Here is a 25053-nt window from a genome sequence, read left to right as displayed (position 1 = left end):
ATTTAGGAATGTTAATTTTTTATCAACGTTTAGATAGATGATAAAGAAAATAAAATAACATTCGAAGGACATTTATCTTTTTCAAATATCATTTAACGGTAAATTAACTGCTAATTAATAAATTATTACAATTTTAAAATTTGAAGACTAAAATCACACTAGACTCAAAGTACAGGATACTAAATAAAAATTTTCTCAAAAAAGAAATCGAAAGACATGTATATGTTCGCCTTTTGAAACTTATATATACTAATGTAGTAAGGCCCAAATGCTCGAGCTGCTTATTTCAATCTCCAAGCGTTCTGGTGCATTTCTTACTTATTCTTCTTAAACCAAACCCATTTCAGCTACCATCTCTCTAACACAGCCCGTCGAATTTTGCGGAGGTTTCGAGCAAGAATTAAATAAGTTGATTTCAACAAGATCAACGCGCGTCGAATTATCTCCAACTACAGCCGTTCTGTTGGTATTCGGTAAGTAGAAATGCTGACTTTTCACTAATAAATCCGTACGAAATTTGAAGAAAAATGTTGATTTACAAATAATTGTTCAACAAAATTGCAAAATAGCCGCTGTTCGGAATTTGTATATATATGCATTATCTAAGTAAGATTTGTGTGTATTTTCCTGTATTCTGTTCCTAAATTTGCACAATCCATTAACTGGCCATCACCGGCCCAATACTGACCTGAATTGTTGTAAGGTTTAGTTTTGTCTGGCCAAGAAGGGGTTTTGCCATACACTGGATCAGGTTTGGGCGGCCCAAGGTCCGGATCATAATATTAGGCTTATTGGCCCTAAGCGGTCCAGTAATTTTTGGTAAATGAAGAAGTAAAGGTTCTTGAAGATGACGCTTAGAAAGAAAGGGAGGAGATAGGCGAGGAAGTGTAACTTCTTTTCAACAAGTTTAGGTGGTGTTTGGAAGTGTGATTATCCCGTTGCACAGATCATTTCGGTAATTCAGTGCGTTTGGTTAGGCTGTAGCATAGATCGATAGTAATATATATATTATATAAAAAAAAAGATAGTAAGATATATTGATTTAATTAAAATGAACTGATGAAGCATTAAAGCTTATTTGCTCCTTTCGGCATCCATTGCGTTTAAAATTTGTTCAAGGTTTGTAATTGCCCATGGAAAGGTTTAATTCAAGGGGGAGTAACTCCAATTGTTTAAATAGAAGTGATGAAAATCTCTTGTTTTTCATGACAAAATTTTCACCCTCTTTCATGATATTAGATATAAGATAATAAGGCTTCTATGTCTCACTTAATCTGTAAAACTGGCTAAAACATAGAAAATTATAAAAAAAATAAAAAAAAACACAAAAATTTGCAAATAAATACAGAAAAATTCAAAATTCATCGCCAGCTGCTACTGCTCCTTCTTGCTCCTTGTTGCTACTGATTACAAGAAGAAATCCGCCACCGGTGAAGCCCTTCTGTGAGGAATGAAGGCCATAATTGCCGATCGCAGGAGATGAAGCCCTTCTATGAGGAAGGAAGGTTGTAGCCACCGGTTGCTATAGATGAAGCCCTTCTAAGGAAGGAAATCCGTCGTAGTCACCATCGGTCGACGTCAGTCGTGGCTACTGCAGGTCGTTGGTCGCGCTGTTAGGGCATGAGGTCTGAGAGGAAGGAAGGGTGGAAGGGTTTTTTTGTTCTTTTTTAAATCCAATGAAAATAAATTTCACAACCTGTGAACCACTACCCGGATCGAACGGTTTAGCGGTTTGATCACTTGGGTCAACGGTTTTTGACCTTTTTAACGGTTATTTAGGAAATAGCGGTTTACAATATAATTGGACCCAGGGGACTGAACAGTTATCAGTTTTTTTGTCCGGTCCGGTTTTGAAAACCATGGACCAATGATATATTGCCGATCCACCCTATATCGCATTATATCATCCACGGTGAAAACTCGTGGAATGGTCTTTGCAATGGTGGTGGGAAATAACAAAAGTCATTCTATGCTTTTTCATTTTACCCTACTTTCTACCCTTGGGGAGTACTGTGGCTGAGAGCGTTGAGCGCCTGCCACTGCTATTAATATTATAATTTTGTAATATTTCATTTTTATTAATTCACCATTGATTTCTACTAATTATTTGTCTTATTATTAATTAATATTATTATCTTATTATTAATATTTTATTGAAATTATACAACTTTCTGTTACTTTAATTTTTATTAATTAGGTTTCAAATTAAGAATTTTAATGTTTTATAATCATTATTAAATTTTATGAATTCCTCTTCTAATATTTTTATTAATTATTTATATTATATATAATTAATATTATTTTGTATTACTCGTGATTAAATTGTATTTTTTTGAATTATTTATATTGCTTAAAAATATAAAATAGTTCCATCTTTGATCAATAACATTGATTTATCTCACATGTTGTAGATGCATGGAATCAAAACACACAATGTGGACTGAACACTATATCTTGCAAGATATCTATGGGGTCCAGTATGGTTTGAACCTATCTTGCTCACAATGCAAAACAACTCTTTTGCTACGGGCACAGTGTGGATTCATCAACACCATAGCCCCCTCCCCTGAGAATGAGAATCCATTCCAGCCAATTCTGATTTTGATTCCGATTCTAAATTGAACCAAACAGGTGAAGGGTTGAGGGATAAAAATTCACAGTCCCAACTCAATCCTGACCTAACCCAATCCTTTGCATGGGTTGGGCCTAATTTTTTAGGCTGTGGGATAGGCTTGGGCCCGAAAACTTGGTCTGATCTAAACTTGGGATGGGTTTGGGTTGAGACCTCCACAGGCCTCAAGCCCAATCTGAACCTGTCAAACAAATGAAAATATAATTTATATGTATTTTCTAATCATATATACACGTGTATGTATAAAATTATGTATATGTACATTTGTAAATGACCTTGAAGTTTAGAAACTAAAGTGAGACTAGGCCCAAAGTACAAGGTACTAATCTACAATTTTCCCTTAACCTTAATATGAAGAGGGGGGGGGTTATGGGTGAGCAAATGGGCAGGTTCTACCTGAAACTGAATGGAACCAACCTTGAAATGACCCACCCACGTTGGTTCGAAGATCTAAGGATGTGAAGATTTGAACTAAGTCTAGGGGTGAGCATTGAAATATTCTTGGTGGAACCAGAATTGGAATCGGACTTGCCTTAAAATAAAATTACAAAATATTCTTAAGGGTGTGAAGATTTGAACCCAAGCACTCATGGTTAGAAAAACCATGTCTCATTTTACCATGAGTTACTTAATTGATTTGATCATTTGTTTTCATTATAATGACACATTTTAAACCATATATTAATATATTATATTAATCTACACATTAAATTACTTAATTTAATCAATAAAAATATTGTAAGTTTTAAACTATATATTATCATTATTGAAAATCAAATTTTCACAAGATAGGTTCTGATTCCAAAAACCGTAAAACTGACCGCTACAAGGTGGGCTCCAAGTTCTTCCATGGAACGGAATCAAACTGACGCTCACCCGTAGACTTGGGAATGGGCATAATTAGTGTTGAAGAGAAGAGGACATTCCGCCATTTGAAATATGATTTTGATCTCCAATTTCAAAGCACAAGCCACTATCAAGACCAAATTTAGATTATTTGCTATGTTTAGAATATCAAAAAGCTTATTGTTGAAAGTCAAACCACATCGAGCTTTCCAAAATTTCTATAGGATTAGTGAGCATTTACGAAACACAGAATAATTTCTTTCTTACTAGGGTCATCCATCTCAGTCCAAAAAGTTAACTAGTCTAGCATTGACCAGTTTGAATGATAATAGTCCACTATGTGAGATTTAAAGGAGATTTGTGAGAATGGGACTAAGGGGCAAGCAGCCAAGAAATGATCAACTTCAGTATCTAATGACCTAGTTATGAAAAAGAGGGGCAAAAACTCTTGTGGTTTAGCTAATCGATTAATCTTACCCTTATTATTTACGTATATTTTCTGATAATTGACATCACCGTTTAAGTATTAATGAAAAACAATAAAATATCAAATTTATTCTGAAAATTTTGAGGAAGCTGAGGGAATTGGTTGAAGTCTTCAAGAGAACTCCCTTAAAATAAAACCCATATGCTGAAACCCAACGAAATGTCAAATTCTGCTTGAAAACAAATTGTAAGAGAGCTTTCATGTAGAAGTTGTTGTCTTTATCACTTTGGCCGACATTCCAATCATATCTTCTCAGATAAAGGGAATTGGGTTCTCTACTACGAGGACTTTTCCTCGTTGCCTCTGTCGCTTCACCATTGATTTTCAATTTTTCTCGCTCCCTGGTTTGGTGGACGACATGAATGGGTCGAAGGGGAACTGGGTGTCTGCAGGGCGGAAGAGAACCAATAGGAGAGGTGGAGAACCATCAATCCTTTTGTTGCGGGGCTTCCAGTCTAACCATTGATCGTTGATTTTTATCCGGTCAGACATGACGGCCATGTTTGTGTTGTTGCTGCTGCCTGGAATTAGGGAAATCGATGATGGTGATGACTCTTGACGAGTTGACGGTAGAGTTACCAGCAGTCTCCTGCATTTACCTTTGCCACTAACATTGATCTCCCCAAAACAAGAACTCCCAGCGCAATTGTTCCAGAAGCAAGAGTTGTGTCCGCAGAACAAGAACCATTTTTAAGAAATGCAGAAGAAACAGCCTTCTCAATCTCCCTTCGGAAATCTTCATCCTGTATGATAAACCTTGGTAAATGATTATAGGCAAAACCGTTCCTCAATAGGGACAGAAAGCTTTTCCCAAAATCAAATGGAAATGGAATAAATAAAAGAGGAAAAAACAAAATTGCATCCATATAAAAAAAATAGGTGTGAGAAAGTGATTGCTAAACTACAAAACAACATAAATAAGAATACCCAAATGGTGTTATACTTACTAAATCGAAATTACAGAAAGAAAAGTCATGGGTGTTCTATATGCAGGTTCTGTTCTTAATCAAGCATACCCCGATTTTTGTACTGTGAATTTGCCAGAAGCAATTCAGGCATACAACTCTACCCGCTTCTTCTCCTTGAGAAGCTGCTCAACGCTCTTGACTCCATCATCACCTGAATCAAGTTTCCTCCCATTTGAAGAGGAGCAAGTAATGGTAGAGTAGCGAGAGCTCCCTGCAATAGGCACATTCATGATACCATTTTGTCTGGTAGGATAAGTTGAGGTGGTTGTGGTGGGTCTCAATCTTTTTGCTTGGAGTTTGGCTTGAAAAGATTTTGTTGGGACAGATGGAACTTGTAGTAGGGAAAGGTTGGCATCCATGAAAGCTTCAATGAAGACTGATAGATTTGAGTTGCTTTTTTGTCAAAGATAAGTTGAGTTGGATCGGAAATGGATCCATGAACATTGAGAGGTCGAGGGAAAATGAGACAGTGAGTGGAAGACTGATAGATACTTAGGCTTTGTTGATCTTCATGAACGCCCCACTAAGTAGGCTCTCCATCTTTGTACTGCCATTACTATTGCCTTGAGTTCCCTTCCATATGTGGACTAGGCTAAGGCTGCGCCTGATAATGATTTTCTGAAATATGCTATAGGCTGACCTTCTTGCATAAGAACAGTACCTAAACCTTTGCCTGAAGCATTGCATTCTAGGACAGAAGTCTTATGAAAATCAGGGAGTGCTAATGTAGGTGGGCTAGATACTGCTGCCTTCAGCTGTTCAAAGGGTTGTTGGGCTGTCTCTGACCATGCAAAAGAGTCCTTGCGGAGCAGTTGGGTCAGTGGTTGTGCTATGGCCCCGTGTCCTTTGATAAATCTCCTGTAATATCCAGTTAAACCTAGGAAGCCTCTTAAACTCTTGACCGAAGTGGTTGTATTGAATGCAATCCACCTTAGATGGATTGGCCATGACTAGTCTTTTGGTGACCATATGGCCTAGATACTGAATTTGAGATTTGCCAAAATCACACTTGGAAGCTTTGGCATATTGTTGGTGATGCCGTAATGTAGATAGTTTAAGAGTGAGGTGCTCCATATGAGTGTCTCCTTCAAGTTTTGGATGTCGCCTGAAACTTTGTATAGACTGACTTCTATGTGATCCATCCTGTCTTCGATGGTGTCCAAACGAGTGCTCGGCATTTTCCTCTCTGGCATCTCTGATACCAATTGTTGGACTCTTGCCAACACAGGGCACACCTCTTCAAGAGTGTGCAATCTCCTGAATTCAAAGTGGGGTGGGGGGAGGGAACAAGTGAGTGAGAGAGAGAGAGAGAGAGAATTTGTTGGAAGGTATGAGATGTCCCCCCTTATTCCTTCATTCTCCCTTTTATAGAGTACATCAAGACTGTTACAAGATTGTTACAAGACTGCTATGGTTCTTTAACAGCTTTAACTGATCTCTTATGAGTTGGTAGCTGTCAGTTGGTTTTCCAGTTGGCTTTTTCTGACCCGGCCTTTCTTTCTTTGCCTCAAGTATACTTTTTGTATTATAGGCTTACTTCCTATGTTCTGGTCTCTAACAAAGATTATTGTACTGGAGATCAAGGATGGTTAGATTTGTCCAGTCAGAGAACAAATAAGGATTTGGTTCACACAGTTATGGTGTTATTACAAAGGTTGAGCTTGGAGAGGCCACTGAAACTGGCTAGCGGTAAAGGAGAAACACCAGAAAGCTGATTCATAGAAAGATCAAGGTAAGTGAGTCTCTTAAGTCTACCAATGTGAGTTGGGGTGGTACCTATTTACTGTTAAGTTGATTCTCATTGAGATCAATGTGGAGGGCAGCTTGTCTCTGTGACTAGCATTTTTTCTTTTTTGCTGCATTGTTTACAAGCTTTAGATGCATTGGGCCTTAGCTCACCCATAAATTCTGGGCTGCTGCAAATGCAGGCTGGGCATGGACATAAGATCCTAGGTCTGGGCCTCGAATTTGCAAGCCGGAGCTTTTCGAGTTGAGCTATGAATGATTAGTTCTAATAATATTGACCAAACAAAAACAAAGGAAAATCTATTGATCTCTATAACTACACAAGTTTTATTTCAAAGCTTACTGGTTTAGTATGTGATAAAAACCATTATGACCTCCACTATTCAGAACCAATTCCCAAATGGTAAAGAGATTACTTGGTTGCGGTTTCAAATTGATAAATAAATTGTAGGGCCGTGCTTTGCTCGTCCAGACAGAGAGAGATGTGTCTATCTAATAGTCCTCTTTGTTTGATTAGTTTCATGTCCAGAGTTAGAAAAATGTCTTTAGTTTACTAAACAATGTTCTATGACCATTTTAGCATGACAAGATTAAATTTAACAGATGAGATAATTTGAAGTCCAATGAATTATATGTTTCTTTTTTTGAAGAGAAAGATAACTAATGAATTATATGTTGTTCCCTGTTACCCTGTTTCTTGATGAATTCTCAATCATAACTGTCAGATTCATCTGCTTGGTAGAAAAGGTTATCATGTCAACATCAAATATGGTTGTCCCTGAGCTTCTTACACCTACCTTGAATAACTATGATGACTGGAAAGTTTACATGGAAAGCTACTTAAAGGGGCAAGGCACCTGGGACATTGTCAATGGAACTGAATGTGAGCCATCAGAGAACGACCCCAAGGCCAAAGTGGTCTGGAGAGAGAAGAATGCCAGAGCTCTACATGCAATTCAAATTTCTTGTGGTCCTGAGATGTTCTCCCGTATTAAAGAGTTAAAGGCAGCTGAAGGTGTGTGGGAACTTCTGGCAAATTTTCTGGATGTTAAGCGAGGTTACATACACATTGAGTTAGAGATGGAAAGATTCATACTACAGTTTCATGGAGCAGGGTGAGGCATCCATCCATTGAAATCTTTCTTTGACAAAGTACAAGCATAATTTCATTTGACAATAAGATTGGCAACTCAATGGGGCACACACACACTTGTCTTCATTGCAATCTACATTTCAGGTAGGATTTAGTCAATACCTTATCAGATTACGAAACTTAATTGCTAAAATGTTTGAAGGATTGCTTGGTTTTGTGGTTGGATACATCATTTTTCTAACAATTCTACTCTAAATCCCATCTAGTAACAACTCTTTATTTTGTTCTTTTTCTGAATGTTTGTGGATGTAATTCATGTTTAATGACTCACAATCTACAACTGATTGCAGAAGGCAATTTGTATGGAGGCTTTGGCATATATGGAACACTATATAAGACAGAACTGGACAGAGATATTGAAGCAGCGAATTTCTCAGACTTCAGAAGCATGAGTGTTCCGATTGATATGTCATTAATGAACACTGCTCTCCATATTGCAGCCATGAAAGGAGACACAGATTTTCTCAATGATATGTCCTGCCACATTTCAGCACAACAGTTGGAAATTCGAAACTCCTATGGGCTTACATCTCTTCATTATGCTGCTTTATTTGGAAGAATTGAGTTTGCAAAGGGCTTATTGAGTATAAATCGTAAATTGCTATTGATCACTGATAATGGTGGTATCAATACTCCGCTCATATTGGCTGCTTATGCGGGCCAAAAGGATTTGATCATGTATCTCTACTCTGAAACTGCATTAGAAGACCTGACATCACAGTCCTCCAGTGCACTTCTTACCTCTTTGATTACAGCTGACATGTATGGTATGATCTTCACTCAACTCTTGCTTTTATGTGATCCCTAGATTACTGTTCCTCAGCAGTCATGGAAAAATGAATAAAAAAGAAAATTTCAGTATTGGGTCTGGGGAGACAGGACTTTATATGGGTCTTGGGCCCCCACGAATTGCCACTTGTTTCATGTTCTGAGCTCAGCATGTATAGAACATCTGTAGCTTTCTGATTTCACTATAATTTATTTAGGATGTTGGAGAGATGTTCATATAGTAAGGAAACGGCTATAGAAAGAGTTACCATATCATGGTTAAAAAGTCATCTCAGCTTTGACATTAATATACTTTCTTTTGGTTTGTGCATATAATAGGTTTAGCTGGGGATCTGGTTAGGCGGTCCAACAAATTAGACATTTACTCATGGAAGATTGCCTTGCAAGAATTGGCCAAAAGACCTCAGGCATTTGAAAGGCAAATTAATATTGTCCCAAGGTTAATTTTCTCATGTGAGTATTTTGAATTTTTCTGTACTTTTTTTTATCAGTAAAAGTGCTTTTATTAATAAAGAGATATGAAAATTAGTACAGAGGTTGAGTAGCCTCGGCTACCCCATTTTCCTTTAAGAATCCATCTAAGATTTGCTTTACATCCTTACAACTGAGCCCAGAAACAGTGCTCCCTATTATCCCCTTGTTTCGCTAGTGGTTCGCAAATCCATTTGCTTCTCTTGGAGTCCACTGGTATGATATCTGCATATCCTTTGTAATATGGTAAAGTTTCTTGATCTCGTTTCTGAATACCCAAGGAGTCTTCCCATTTTTCTTTAGCCAACTTATTACTACTTTGGAGTCGCCTTCTACAACCAACTTCCTGATCCCTTTTTCCATGGCTTTTTGTATTCCGAAGACATTGCCTTTAGTTCAGCTGTAATGGAGTCTCCCCAACCAATAGGGCCCTAGTACAGCCCCACTACTGTCCCCCTGTCATCTCTTATGACCCCACCAATTCCAGCCACACCCGGGTTGTCAAAGCTGCTCCCATCAAAAGTTTAATTTAAGGAGTCCAGATTCAGGAGGATCCCAACTTCTTACTTCCTTCTTTTTGCAGATGACAAGGATGCTACAGTCTTCCAATTCCTGATTATATCATCCATAGTAAAGTCAGAAAATAAGTCCATAGATTTCACCCATGAACTTACTTTAATCGTAATCCCTTCTATCAGTAGATCCTTACACCTTTTCTTCCTTTCTAAAAAAATAGTTGGTTAGCCACGAGTGTGGGGTTTCTTCCCTTCTGAAGAAATAGTTGGTTAGCCACGAGTGTGGGGTTCCATACCCACACTCAGGTTCTAGTGAGTGTGGTTTCATACCCACACCTAGTTGTTTCTAATTTATTTTATTAGTAGTTTCTAGTTTCTTTTTAGTAGTTTCTAATTTCTGTTATTAGAACTTTCTAACTTCTATTAAGTTGGGCTTACTGGCCTTATTGTTTCTAATTTTTATTTATTTCTTATTCTTGTAAGGATCCTAAAAGCTATAAATAAAGGAGTGTATGGGGCGGAAGATTATTCACCACCGAATCCCTTCTTTCTTTTCTCCTCTCTTCACTCACTCTCTCTCTCTCTTTTCTTCTCTTCAAACCTGTAATACAATAAACAGTTCTTCTTCTTCTTCTTTCAAGTTGATATCAGTGCCTTAGATCTAGGGTTTCTCATGTGGATTTAATTCAGCCGACCACATGAGAATTGTTTAGGGATGAAAGTTCAAAAAGATGCTTATTTCGGTTGATTCTTGGAGGTTGCAAGAAGGCTTTAGCAGCTGTCCTAAGATTGGAGAGAGCTTCTTGTAATAAGGAAGAATCAGGCAAGAATTGAGTGATCAAGATCGATTTTTGATCAAGATTGGAGGTGTCGATCAGTTTTTTTTTTTGGTTCTTTGATCAAGATTCAAGGTGCTAACAGTAATTGATTGATCAAGTTTGAAGACTAAAGGTAGCAATTAGTTTTTTGGGCTTTTTTCTTCATAAAGTAAGTACCTTTTCTTGAGATTGATACTCAAAAGGACTTTGTTATTCATTCAGAGAAGTACGGATAGAAAATCTCAGGATTGATATCAATCAGTCTAGAACTGATATCAATCCCAGGACAGTAGTTGATTGTTATTTAACTACAAAATCGTTATCCTAGGTCAGTTGTTATCAGCCTTGAAATACAGCTTTTTCTTGCCACAGTAGTTTAAAGCCTGTTCTTAACTTAGAACGGAGTACAAGAACCAAGGGGAAGATGCTTTTGGGACTGGTGGTTTTGGTAACATGACTGAAAACACCTTTCAGATTACAACTGTTAAGTTTGATGGATTAAACTACTTGGAATGGGCCCAATTAGCCATGATAGTTTTGGGGGGTAGAGGAAAATTGAACTTCTTGCTAGGGGTTGTGAAGGAACCCTCCAAGGAGGACCCTACTTATGCTAGGTGGGTCCAAGAGAATTTTTTGGTGATGATATGGCTGTGCAACTCTATGCAGCCACACATCAGTCGAAACTACTTGTGTGCCAAAACAACTAAGCAAATATGGGATGTTATGCAGGAAACCTATGCTTAGTCTCTTAATGTTGCTAGGGCTTATGAGATAAAATGTGAGGTTAAAAATCTGAGGCAAGGAGAGAAGCAGGTCTTTGTTTACTTTTCAACCTTAAAATCCCTATGGCATGAAATTGACCACCTTGAAACAATTGAGTGGGAGAATCAGAAAGATGAACAAACATATAGAAAGCAGGTTGAAACTAACAAAGTTTTTGAGTTCTTAGCTAGTCTAAACTCTGAATATGACATTGTGAGAAAACAATTATTGACAAGAGATAGTTTCACTTTATCACAAGCCTATTCTCTAGTGCTTAGTGAAGAAACTAGGAGAAAGGTTATGTTGCAGCAACAACCCTCCGAATCAGCCTTGGTAGCAGTTAGACCTAAATCTGGGGGAGATAAGGAGAAGAAGGAAGCTAAGAAGGACTTAGTATGTGAACACTACAAGAAACCTAAACATACTAAGGACACTTATTGGAAGTTGCACCCTCATCTAGTTCCAACAAAGCTTAGAAATAAGAAAGGAAATGCTAATATGGCTGTCAACACTGATAGTACAACTTCATCAAGCATAGGATGCACAACTCTAGATACCCTAGCTGCAGTTCAAGCTGCTCTGACTCAGCTTGAAAATTAATTTAGTAATTCAGCTAAGCCTACATCAGCTCAACAACTTATTTCAGCCCTTGCTCATACAAGTACAAGAGCTACTACTTGTCATGCTTTTGTCCCAAATAATACTGGACCTTCCTAGGTAATAGGTTCAAGTGCTTCAGATCATATGACTAGTACTCTATTTAGCACCTATTGTTTATCCTTTGGGAGAGACAAAGTTTCTATTGCTGATTGCTCTCTTGTACCAATTTCTAGCAAGGGAGACATTAGATTATCAAATACCATCACCCTATCCCCAGCTTTGCATGTTCCCAAGCTTAGTGCTAACTTAGTTTCAGTTAGTAATATTACTAAAAATCAAAACTGTTCAGTAACTTTTTTCCCTGACCGGTGTATTTTTTTAGGATCTGGAAATGAAGAAGGTGATTGGGATTGGCCGTGAGATGAATGGAGTCTACTTGCTGGAACATTCACAAGGGGAACAGAGTGAAGCAGGAAAATTGTTTGTTTCTCAGTCTTGTAGTAAGATTATGCTTTGGCACAACCATTTAGGTCATTTATCTTTTGGGTCTTTAAAAAGTCTTTTTCCAAACTTGTTTGAGTTAGTAGAAGTGTTTGGGTTAAAATGTGAAAGTTCTGAACTTGCAAAACATAGTAGATCATCTTATCCTTTAAGTAATAAAAGCAGCGACCTTCCTTTTGAGACTATGCATACCGATGTTTGGGGGCCCTACCATACTCCCACCATGGGGGCGGGGGGTTACAGATATTTCTTATTATTTATTGATGACTATACCCGTTTTTCATGGGTCTATCTTATGCACTCTCGAGATGAGGTCCTTTCTCTGACCCAAGCTTTCCATCAGGTGATCCTAACTCAATTTGAAACCAAGATCAAGATTCTTAGATCTGATAATGCCAAGGAATATTTTGCAAAACCCTTGGCATCCTATCTCCTTGATCATGCAATCATTCATCAGAGCACCTATCCACACACACCTCAGCAAAACGGGGTTGTTGAGAGAAAAAAACTCCAATGTTCCCATACGCTTCTAGGGAGTTGCAATCCGTATAGCCATATACCTCATTAATAGGGTTCCTTCACAGGTCCTAAACATGCAAACCCCGTTCAGTCTTCCATATCCAGATAAGGACCTATTCACTATTCCTCTCAAAACTTTTTGGTGTACTTGTTTTGTTCAAATTCTTGGACCTCATCGCTCTAAGTTTGATCCAAAAGCCACTAAGTGTATTTTCCTTGGGTATGCACAAAATCAAAAGGGATATTGGTGTTATGAGCCAGTTTCAAGGAAATGCTTTGTGTCCATGGATGTCACCTTCTTTGAGGATATGCCCTACTATCATAAGGCTTCTACTCAGGGGGAGAATAGTGAGGAAGAGATTTCAATTTCAGCTCCAAGAGTTCCTTTACTTGTCCTGGTTACCGATGGGGGAGTTGCGAAGAAGGTTGTTAAAAATGCAGGGAGTTGAGAGTGTATCACAGAAAGTGGTGGAGGCAGGTTGATTCTCGTACTCAACAACAATCCAGGCCAGTTCCAACATCTTCTACAACTCAAGATCCAAACATTACTACTGCTCCCACTATTGATCCCACTGTTACAGAGGTTCAGCCTTCACTGACAGATGACATTGATCTTCCAATTGCTATTCATAAAGGGAAGTGTCGTTGCACCTCATCCACTGCCCATTGCATCTCCAAGTGTCTCTCAGAATCCTACAGATCTTACTTGGCATCTATTTCTGCTATTCCTATACCTAGAAGAATGCAAGAAGCTCTTTTGATACCTGAATGGAAGGAAGCAATGTAAATAAAGATGGATGCTCTTGTCAAGAACAACACATGGGAACTAGTTAACTAGCCTGAAGGGAAGAAACCTATTGGATGCAGATGGGTGTTTACTGTGAAATATAATGCTGATGGTACTATAGAGAGGTATAAGGCTAGATTGGATGCGAAGGGATTCACATAAACTTATGACATAGACTATAAACAAACACTATCAGAGTTCTTCTATCCATTGCTGCAAACTTCTCATGGCCACTATTTTCAGTTGGATGTTAAGAATGCCTTCTTTAATGGAGACTTGCAAGAGGAAGTATATATGGAATTACCCCTTGGTTTTTATAGTACAGAAGCAGGAAAGAAAATTTGCCTTTTGAAGAAGGCCTTGTACGGGCTGAAACAATCCTCGAGAGCTTGGTTTGATAGGTTTAGACTAGCTTTGGACAAATTCGGATACATATAGGCTCAATCAGATCACACTCTCTTCTTTAAGAAGATAGGTCATTCCCTGACTCTACTTGTAGTCTATGTAGATGACAATGTGATAACATGAAGTGATACTAGTGAAATTGAAACCCTTAAACAGCACTTTCACAAGGAATTTGAAGTGAAAGACCTAGGAAAGTTACACTATTTCTTAGGAATAGAGGTAGCTCGATCTAAACATGGCATTTTCATCTCCCAAAGGAAGTATGTTCTAGACTTATTGGAAGAAACTGACAAGTTAGGAGTGAAACCTGCTGATAATCCTATTGAACCTAACCATAAGATAAGTGCAGAAAGTGGAGAACTCCTTGAGGACAGGGCTATGTACCAAAGGTTGGTTGGGAAACTTCTTCATCTCTGTTTAACCCGACTAGATATTTCTTATGCCGTTAGTGTTGCCAGTCAATACATGCATTTTCCTAGGACCACCCATCTCCTTGCAGTAGAAAGGATCCTTGCCTACTTAAAGAGATGTCTAGGGAGAGATATACTCTTCAAGAATAAAGGTCATATGAAAATAGAAGTGTATACAAATGCAGATTGATCTGAATGTGTTGATGATAGGAGGTCCACCTCTAGATATTGTGCATTTGTGGGGGGAAATCTTGTTTCCTGGAGAAATAAGAAACAAAATGTTGTGGCTCGCTCCAGTGCAGAACCGAAATACAGATCCATGACCAATGGTGTTGTAGAAGTGTTATGGCTGAGATCCTTGCTTAATGAGTTGGAGGTTGATTATGAAAAGCCTCTGATGTTGTATTGTGAAAATCAAGCTGCAATTAATATTTCCCACAACCCAATTTAGCATGACAGGACTAAGCATATTGAGGTTGACAAACATTTTATCCGAAAGCGAGTCGCATCTCAAGAAATATGCCTTCCTTACATCACTTCAGACATGCAGTTAGCTGATCTCTTCACTTAAGCAGTCACAAAAGGCAAATTGGAGACAGATCTATGCAAGTTGGGCATGACAAATATCTACTCTCAACTTGAGGGGGAGTGAAGAAATAGTTGGTTAGCCACGAGTGTGGGGTTCCATACCCACACTTTGGCTCTAGTGTGTGTGGTTTCATACCCACACCTAGTTGTTTCTAATTTCTTTTATTAGTAGTTTCTAATTTATTTTTAGTAGTTTCTAATTTCTTTAGTTTCTAATTTTTGTTATTAGAAGTTTCTAATTTCTGTTGAGTTGGACATACTAGCCTTATTGTTTCTAATTTTTGTTTATTTCCTATACTTGTAAGGATCCTAAAAGCTATAAATAAAGGAGTGTATGGGGCGGCAGATTATTCACCACCGAACCCCTTCTTTCTTTTCTCCTCTCTCTCTTTTCTTCTCTTTAAACCTGTAATACAGTAAACAATTCTTCTTCTTCTTCTTTCAAGTCCTTTAAAAATTCTCTGATTTCTTTCCTCCCATAACATCCACAGTACTGCTACCCGTGTGCATCTCCATAGAGCTCTTCCTCTTCTTTTTGGCCATCTAAATGTGGAGGCATCAAACAGTCCCCCCAGGCTCATCGGGGTATCCCACCTGCATTCAAAGAGAGAAAAAAACCAATCCTAAATGTTGCTAGCTACAGGATAGGAAACAAATATATGATGAGAAATTTCACCATTTGATTCACACAAACAACACCAATTAGGAGAAAGGCACCAGCCAGGCCTCTTCCTCTGCATCAGATCATAGGTGTTACATGCACCATGGTAGACCTCCCAACAGAAAGCACCCACTTTAGGGGGAATAGGGCGACACCAGACTTCTCAGACTAGGAATTGGACCACAGGTGAGTAGAGGTCAAGGTTTTTAAAAAGGTCGCACAACTGAATGTTCCAAAGGAATTACGAATCTAGATTATAGTATCTTGCTTTGTAGGATCAATGAAAACCCCATCGAGCAGCTAAATAATAGAAGACAACACATCCAACTTAGAATCTCGCACATTTCTACGGAGACCCAAATTCCAAGCAAAACTAAACTGTGAAGGAGAAGGGGACAAAAAATCAACAACCGGTTTACCCTTGTGGTAAGACAAAGCATAAATTGATGGGAACAAGGTCTTTAAAGAATAGTTACCCACCCATACATCCTTCCAAAATCTAACTTTGTTACCTACATTGAGATCAAACCTAACATGACTGAGGAGCAAAGGGAGGATTTTGTGAATTGCTTTCCAAGGTGAAGCACTAGAAACCCTATTAGACACTCTGGCATCCCAACCATTCACAGAGAGCCCATGAATACTAGTCACAATCTTGTGCCACAACCTATCTGTTTCCTGTGGGTACTTCCATAACCACTTTCCTAGTAGAGCCTCATTCATTTCCTTCAACCTTCCTAATCCCAAACCACCAAACTCTCTCCTACTAGACACTAGATCCCACCTTACTAAATGATCTTTCTTCTTCTCGCCCAGTTCCCACAAAAAATCCCTCATTATCTTCTCTAATCTCTTTCCCACAGCTTGAGGCATGTTGAACACTGAGAGATAGTAAACTAGAAGATTTGCTAGGGTAGACTTAATGAGAGTAATCTTTCCCCCCAAAGAAATGTAGTTCCTCTTCCACGCAACGAGTTTCTTTTCAAATCTTTCCACAACTGGATTCCAAAAATCTAATCTTCTAGGATTTAAACCAAGGGGGAGGACTAAATACTTAAGTGGCCAATCACTTCTTAAACATCCTAGTTCCTCAACCCACAAATTAACATCTTCTTGTGCTAAATTGATCCATGCCATCTGACTCTTATTAAGATTCACCCTTAGATTTGTCACTTTTCAAATAGTTTAACCAACATCCTAAGGTTTCTTTCTCCTAACTCATCTCCAGTCTCAGAAAAGATAATGATGTCATCTACAAATTGTAGATGAGTTAACACCACCCTTTCCCTCCTTATTTCCCATCCCTTCAACCCACTCTCCTCTGCCTTCGAGATCAATTTGCTAAAGACCTCAACTAGTATAGTGAAAAGGAAAGGGGATAAAAGGTCCCATTGTCTCATTCCTCTCAAGGCCCCAAAGAAATCCTTGACTATACCATTTACCAAAACTAAGAAGTGAGAAGATTGTAGGAACCCTTTGATCCATTTACACCACCTTGCTCCAAAACCACACTTCCTTAATGCCTCAACTAGGAACTCCCAGTCCACCAAGTCATAAGCTTTCTCAAGATTCAGCTTGCATACAATGCCCCTCCTTCCAGCTTTCTTGAAATCCTCCATACATTCATTGGCAATGAGTATTTATCTGAAATTTGTCTATTTTGAATAAAGGCCCCTTGGAAATGAGATATGATTGATGGGAGGGCCTTTTTTAACCAAAGGGAGAGGACTTTTGCAAGGATTTTGTATTAACTTGTCACTAGATTGATTGGCTTGAAGTCCTTGGGGTGGAAAGCACCGGATTTCTTGGGGACCAACACAATAAAAGTGGCATTTACCCCTCTACTAACAATCTTCCTGTTATAAAACTCCTCAAAGACATGCATTAGATCATCCTTTAACCACTTCCAACAATCCTGGTAAAAAGCCATAGTGAATCTATCAGGCCAGGGAGCTTTAGAACGATCCATAGAGAAGATTGCTGCTTTCACCTCATCTACCTCAAATTTTTTCTCCAAGCTTTCTACTCACAGCATCTTCTAGAACTAGCTAGTCTAAGCCTTCCATCTCTCATCTTCCTGAAGGAGGCCTTCTAAAGATTGATTTAAAATGATCCACCAAGGCCTCAGCAATCTCATCATGATTAGTTATTGTGCGATCCCCCAATTCTAACATAGAAATCATATTATTTCTTTTTCTCCCATTCGCCATCATGTGAAAGTATTTTGTGTTCCCATCCCCTTCTTTGATCCATCGCACTCTTGACTTCTGCCTCCAAGTCATTTCTTCTCTATGGAGTGTGGTTTCCAGTTCTTTTCTTAAATTAAAACTCTCATCTCCCTTGCACCCAATGAGCTAGATTCCTCCTTATTTAATTTCCTCAATTCTATTTATCAGATTCACCTTCCTCTCTTCTATCCTCCCGAATTTACTACGATTCCAATCCTTGATTTTTCCTTTTAAGTTACGAAGCTTCCTTTGGAATCTAACACCTTCCCAATCAGCATGGGGGACATCTTCTTTCCACCACTTCTCAATCTTATACACAAATTCCGGGACCGTCAACCACATGTTCTCAAACCTAAAGGGCGTTGGCCCTTCCCTGCCTACCCCTTATCCTATACATATCGGCCAATGATCTGAGGTTACCTTGGGAAGTGTCCTACCCACCATGTTATTCCAATGTTCCTCCCAATCCCAAGAAACAAGAAACCTATCCAACTTTGAGCACATCGGATTCTCCTGACAATTAGTCCAGGTATATCCATGTTGCCCAGTCCCAATTTCCTTTAACTCAAATGTGTCTATAAAACTATTAAATCTTTTCATGCTGGTGGTTTCTCTTTGTCTTGGATTATTCGATATAGTAGTATGTCTAATCACATTAAAATCCCCCCCTAAGCACCACGGGCCTTGCCATAAACCTCTCACATCTGCCAATTCTTCCCACATCTCGTTTCTGTCCCTAGATGAATTAGTCCCATAAACATTTGTTAAGACCCAATTAAACTTATCATCTAGATTCTACAATTTAATTGACACTGAGAATCTGTCAATCAATTCCTCCACACATTCCACTGTATTCTCATTCCACATAGTGACTATCCCTCATGAGGCCCCACACGACAGAGCCATGACCCATCCAATGTCTCTACCTCCCCAAACACTCCTTACCCACCTCCTATCGATCTCTTGAGCCTTTGACTCCTGGAACAACACCACATCTGGCTTTTCTCTCCTTAACACATCCTTTACGAGCCTTCTCTTAGCTGCCCTACCTTAACTGTTATTTTTAGTCTTTCCTTCCACCTTTCCCATCTTCCTTCACCCTCTTGTCCCCCCTTCCTCTTTGTTTTTTCAGATCCCTTACCTTCCTCTTACCTACATTTCCCCCATCTTCCTTCACCCTCTTGTCCGAACCTTAGTGATCTGTGATCTTCAGCCCCATCTTCTCAACCCACTTCCTTAGCGAGATTTCCTCATCAGAGTCACCCTCCCCGAGGACCTCAGCTCCCTTCCCACACTACCTTCCACTACCCTTGTTTTCCTCACAGGATCTTCCCTACTTTCCCCTACTGCTTCTATTGCTACTACTCCTCCCCCCACCACATCACTTGCTACCCCTTCATTCTGGGCACCTTCAAAATTCCGAAACTCTCTGTGAGCTTGGTTCTCGGAAGTTGTGTCTGCAGGGGATAGCACAATCACCATTAGTAGCCAAAATGAATTCAGACATTACCTTGAATACTTGGTAATCCTGGGATGGTAGAAGGAAGGCTCAGAGTGGACGCAAGGATGGCATCCCCCATCCCCGAGTTAGCAAGTGTAGCTGGTTGGTCATTATCTTTCTGAATCAAGTGTCCTTGGCCTGGGTTTGGCACCATGACCCGACTTAGCGAGTCAATGTTTATCTCCTGGCTCGCATCACTCACCCCTGTACCCGTCCCCTGTCGCTGACTATGGCTTTGGGCCAGTTCCTTCTCCTTCGAAGGCATGTCTTCTACTGTACCTGATGTCCTTACGTCTATCGTCGGCTTCAAGATGGGCTAAGACTGAAAAGCATGAGCATCAATATTGAGGTTGAAGAGGGCACCCATATTTATGTCACCCATCTCCAAACCATGGTCGCTTCCATCTCTGGAGTTTTCATCCGAACTAGAGACCTCAGAGTCATCCTCCGAGTCACACCAGTCTGATTCGCTTTCTTCCTGTAACTCGTTTCTCATCCTAGAAAATCTAGGATTAGGGCGCTCAGTCACCTTCGATTGCTGCGGATTCCAACTCAGTCTGCACCCATTCCGTAAGCTGTCCGAGTCCTGAGAGGTTGAAGACGATGATAGACCCTGGAACTTGTCTATCAGAGTTCAGAGATCGACTAGGAGGCCTCACGTGATGACTCAACAAGTCATGCGCCGCTTCACTAGCCAATCGGTGGGCCGGGATAACTGTGTTAGACCCGGTTCGACCCACCGGTTCATTTAAGTTCGGGCATTCATTTGTTTTACTCCCTTGTGGGCCCGCTTCACCAGTACCCTTCATTAATATCTCCTTAAAGGAGAAATCTCCCGCCTTCCTTTCCCCAGATTTTAAACAAGAATCTTTCCCTGGAGTCCGAAACCTTCCAGATTTTTTACGCTTTGTATTCTTGAATGTCACCCAGCCTACCACGTCACCATCTTCTTCAACCTTCGGACTCCCACTCCACAGTGTTGCTTCCAGTTCCGACGCAACCCAAACCTTGCTCCACCTGCCTTCAGCTAGCAATTCGAATGACCGTGGAACGGCATCGGGCTTTACTCCAGCAATCCTCAGTCCAACAGCCTTCAAATCCGTTTCTTCTAAGAAATGAGCACTCCACCCATCGCATTAGCGATTTTCTCTAGTAAGCACTTGCGCCAAAGATTGAATGGTAAACCTACCAATTTCAATCGAAAATCTCCATTATCAAAGGTCTTAGAGTTACAGGAGGGGCACCAATTCTCTACCATTATGATGCCCTCCTTGGTTTCAAATGTGGTGAAGTTGACCTCTTCCAGGCCCACATCTAGTATCGCCTTGTTTTCTTCGAACGGCATAAGAATAACCGTACGATTCAGCCCAAAGTTCTTGGAAGCTTCTTCCAGCACATGTTTCCAGTCTCTCACTTTGTACTTCGCAGATAGTACTAATTTCCTCTTCCAGTCTTCACTTATTCCTTCTAACATTACCTTAGGAACTCGGGTGGAGAGGGCAACCACTGTATTGTCCTTTTTCCTCTGTATCAATTTCTAAACCCAACTTCTCCAGTCTTTTCCTTCTCTCCTTCATCTCCTCTTTCGGTTCCAACTTATTCTCCAACGTTTTATCTTCTGCTTGCTTTTGCTTCTCCAACTGCCCTTGAATTTCTGACCTTCAAATCCTAATAACAAGTCGATGCAGCTCTTTAGCTAACCCAATCCAACCACCCAAATTCCTGCCTTCTGGTATAACAATCATCTGTTTCCTCCCCTTGTCAAATCTCTCCTCCAGAGTCAAAAACCAGCCTCCCGAGAAAGCACTGAAACCAGCATATCGCCTCCCCTACCAGGAATATTGTCCCTTTCCTACCTTCCCTGATCTTCAACGTGATTTCCTTTTGATGAACCATCTCCTCCAACAACAGTTCTTTGGACTCCACCTATTTGAGTCTCCTCCTTTTCCCTACCGGTGAGAACTCACCTTCTCCAGACATTCTGACACACCAGCTTTGAATCAGCTTAATCTCTACCAAGGAACTTTTTTTTTTCACCAAAAGGAAGTTTTTCTGTACTTTTCTCTCTTATGGTATGTGATTATTAAAGTGTTCTAAGGTTTATCTTTATTTATAAACATTTTATTTGGAAAACCAAAATATCATATTTAATCCCAATAAAAAATGGGAGCAAACACTTTTCTTTCTATAGTGCTAAGTTTCTAGCCAGACCCAATCCTGAGAATTAGCCCTTGAGCCAAAATCCAAGACCAACCTGGTTGCAAACCCAAATTAAATCCTAAAAAAGTTATTATCTCGGCAGTTTCCAGTTTGAAGGCTGTTTTGCTTATGTTTTGCAGATGCATATTTGTACATAGTTTATGTCTATACACGCATGGGCTTGTGCTAAACTTGGCTTTGTACCAAAGCCAAGAGATGAGAATTGCAGCTGAAGCCCATCAGGTTGTGGATTGAGCTAAATATCATGGGGTGTGCACCCCAAAAATGGTGAATAAATAATAAAAATATGATTGAAAAGGTGAAATTCTATGAAAAGTCATATCTATAAATCAAAATATGGTAAGAAGTTTACTACCTTCAAGGTAATAATGGCTAAACTTGATTTTGAACCGAAAGTCTTAAATTAAAAAGTCAAAGCTAAGGCTTTTCTATTTGTCTTTTAAAAGCTAAATGGAAAAGTTCCAATTAAAGGTTTCCTAGATCTTTTTATCATGCCAAATAGAGATCGGCCATCTAGACCAGGCACAGATGCAATGTAAGTTCCTTGTCCACTGCTTTTGGCACGCCCGTGCATTCAAGCTGCTCAAGTGGGTATGCTTTAGTTTTATCTATCAAAAGCATTTATCTCTTTATATTACTTACTAGTCCTTTCTTCTGAATTGCAGCCTGCCAAAGGATGAACAGACGAGGCCAGAATTTTCTCCTACGACTAGGTAATGCCAATTAGCATAATTTTCTTTTTTATTTATTACTAAAAAAATGCCAAACAGCTAATACTACTCTTCCATTTGATAAGCAATGATGGTTGAATTGGGTTGAACCAAAAATAAACAATAATATTTATAATAACATATTCCAGCAAATCCACAATAACCAGCACTGTTTATATATTTATTTATTAAATTTTAACTTTCATATGATGTTTTTTAACTACAGTACCAGGTCTGAAGACTCTGTACGAGGAGAAATTGAGGAGCAGTGATGCAAGAGACTTGCTCAATGAACTCTTTTATAAGCTTCGAATTGCTGACATAGATGATGAGGTGGTGGAGATACTTGCAACATCACTGACCCTTGCTGCAGAGTTTGGAGTGGTGGAGTTCTTTGACATGGCTTTTCAAAAAGCTGGTCGCATCTTAGGATACTTTGGCCCTCGTTGGCTTCCTTTGATTAAAATTGTGGTCATAAATCGACGGTTAAGGATTTTAGATCTGTTAAGTAAGAAAATTATTGGAAGACCTTTGGTAGGAGGCTTTTTGGATGATTCTAGAAACACAATTCTGCATTGGGCAACTGTTCCTGGAGCAATTTTCCGGTTGCAAGCTGAACTCCAATGGTTTAAGGTGAGAGATTTCTGTTACATTCAATGCCGTGTAATGACAACATAATGGATTTTGGCTAGATTCGAGATCTAAGAATTTGAGTACTGGTACATAGAAGTTAGATTCCTCCACCGTCATTGCCACAGGCATAGCTTTTATTAATTACTTGTTTATCTCTTTTTGTTATCATGATAGGGAGTCGAAAAATTTGTTTCCCCCTCCTATACAAATCAAACAAACTTAGAGGGTGAGACAGCGAGAGCTTTATTTAATAAAGAGCACAGACAGCTGATTGTTGAAGGAGAGAAATGGACCAAGGAGATGGCATCGTCGTGTTCATTCATTGCTGCCCTCATCATCACGGTATCTTTTGCTGCAGCTTTTACTGTACCAGGTGGTAACAAGGACAATGTAGGCATTCCTGTTTTCCTATCGGATCATACCTTCATGTTATTTGTGGTATCTGATACAGTAGCCTTCTTTGGTGCAACGGCTTCATTGCTATCATTCCTTAGATTTTTCACTTTGAACAGCACAGAAGATGCTCTCATGCTACTGCCTGACACTATGATATCCCGGCTCACTACGCTCTTCATCTCTGTGTTTGCCATGATGTTGGCCTTCATTGCTGCCATTGTTATAATGTTCCATGATTGATTTCCTTTGGTGTCCATTGTACTGGCCTCGCTTGTTTCTGTCCCGGTGGCAACGCTGTTTTCACGGCATCATCAATGGATTTCGAAAAGTTGTTAGTTGTTACATCCATTTAAATAATTATAAGGTTTCCTTATAGGACAAATAAGCATATATAGACTAATTTATTTTGGATTGGTCGAATGTAATAATAATTACATGGACCGTTTAAATCCAATTTGATAAGGTTTGGATTCCAATAAAATATTATTTTTATATTTCATTTGATTTGGATTGGATCCAATTCAATCTATTTATATTTTAGATTTGGTTTGTATTAGATTTAGACTGAATTGAATCCACTTCATTTGTAAATGAACCCACATTGGACTGAAACAGGAGGTTAGATCAAATCCAATCCAATTGACACCTCTACCCGCTGGTACATCCATCTGATCCATAGGACTATTTCATGCAATATATTGCTGATGTGAGAGACGGGGCTATTAGGATGTATAATAGAATGGAAGTACTTGAGAGAAGGTTGAATCCATCTATGACCGGCAACAAATGACGGCAAATCCGTGGATATATTACTTCGTGAAGTTTTAGCGATCGATTCATATTGGCCAAGAAAAGGATGCTGCAACATGCCTCTTCTCTTATTGATTGCATCGTGGAGTGTGCAAACACCACGTGGAAGTCTCTAGAGAAACAAAAGAGTTTAAGATAGAATGTAGAGGACAGTAGAAGATCTGATTGGTGTAGCTGTAGGGCCCTTGTGTTTTGGATTTTGAGACGGGAAAGTTGGTCAATGAGATATTTAATTTTAAGTATTTGCCTTTTTTTTAGATTTATGGAAAATTTGACACCGTGGATAAATAATTTATCCACTTAGAGAGAAAATCGTTAACACTTGAATGGGATAAAATTGTCATTTTTAATAATGTATTTTTATGACAAAAATGATCATTGTTTTGTTTACTTGAGAAATAATAGAACATAGACAAATACAAATACACAGGTAAAGAGAAGATAGAATGTTGAAGACAATAGAGGATCTGATTGCCGTAGCTGCAGACATTAGAAATCAAGTTATTGCTCCTTGCCGGCCTAGATAAACATAGGCTCTCTTCTATTGACATTTGTCCTTTTGAAAAATGAATAATATGTTTCTTCTTCCCTGTGTGTTTTGATGGTATTGAGAACTAGGATTCAGTCCTCAGAAGATTACACTCACCATCTGCACAGCAACTTGCAGCTGTGCATTGGGAATATCTCCCCATGAATATATAAAGCATATAAGGAGGGAGATATTTCTAATATGAAGTAGCTATGAGTACAGTGTGAGTACGGTTTTGTGAGTACTAAATCCACAAATCTATGATTTTGACCATTATTGTGCTTTATATTCCTTATTCTCAATCTTACAGTTTTCCCCCTTGCTCCTTTTTGCTAGTGCCATATATATTCTCTCTATAGAATACTTCT

The 25053-nt window shown here is 39.1% G+C and overlaps 1 protein-coding gene across 1 annotated transcript; it reads left to right on the top strand.

Moving 5' to 3' along the window:
• Positions 1 to 364: 364 nt before the first annotated feature.
• On the top strand, positions 365 to 23838 carry LOC104596680 (uncharacterized). The gene is made up of 7 exons (XM_019197664.2): positions 365 to 473; positions 7405 to 7794; positions 8123 to 8599; positions 8940 to 9074; positions 22273 to 22320; positions 22544 to 22950; positions 23125 to 23838. Exons 2-7 carry the CDS (start codon positions 7785 to 7787, stop codon positions 23584 to 23586), a joined length of 1539 nt encoding a protein of 512 aa, XP_019053209.1. The 5' UTR covers positions 365 to 473; positions 7405 to 7784; the 3' UTR covers positions 23587 to 23838.
• The last annotated feature ends 1215 nt before the right edge of the window (positions 23839 to 25053 follow it).

Source organism: Nelumbo nucifera, chromosome 5 (assembly GCF_055504915.1).
Source record: "Nelumbo nucifera cultivar China Antique chromosome 5, China Antique-T2T, whole genome shotgun sequence".
Classification (NCBI taxonomy): Eukaryota; Viridiplantae; Streptophyta; class Magnoliopsida; order Proteales; family Nelumbonaceae; genus Nelumbo; species Nelumbo nucifera.
This window is presented reverse-complemented; position numbering and strand designations above follow the sequence as displayed.

Excerpts from the sequence above, each read along its gene's own strand:
- LOC104596680 (XM_019197664.2), top strand. Across the intron at positions 8,600-8,939 it reads GATTACAGCTGACATGTATG|GTTTAGCTGGGGATCTGGTT; the intron begins GTATGATCTTCA and ends TGCATATAATAG. Across the intron at positions 9,075-22,272 it reads CCCAAGGTTAATTTTCTCAT|CCTGCCAAAGGATGAACAGA; the intron begins GTGAGTATTTTG and ends TCTGAATTGCAG.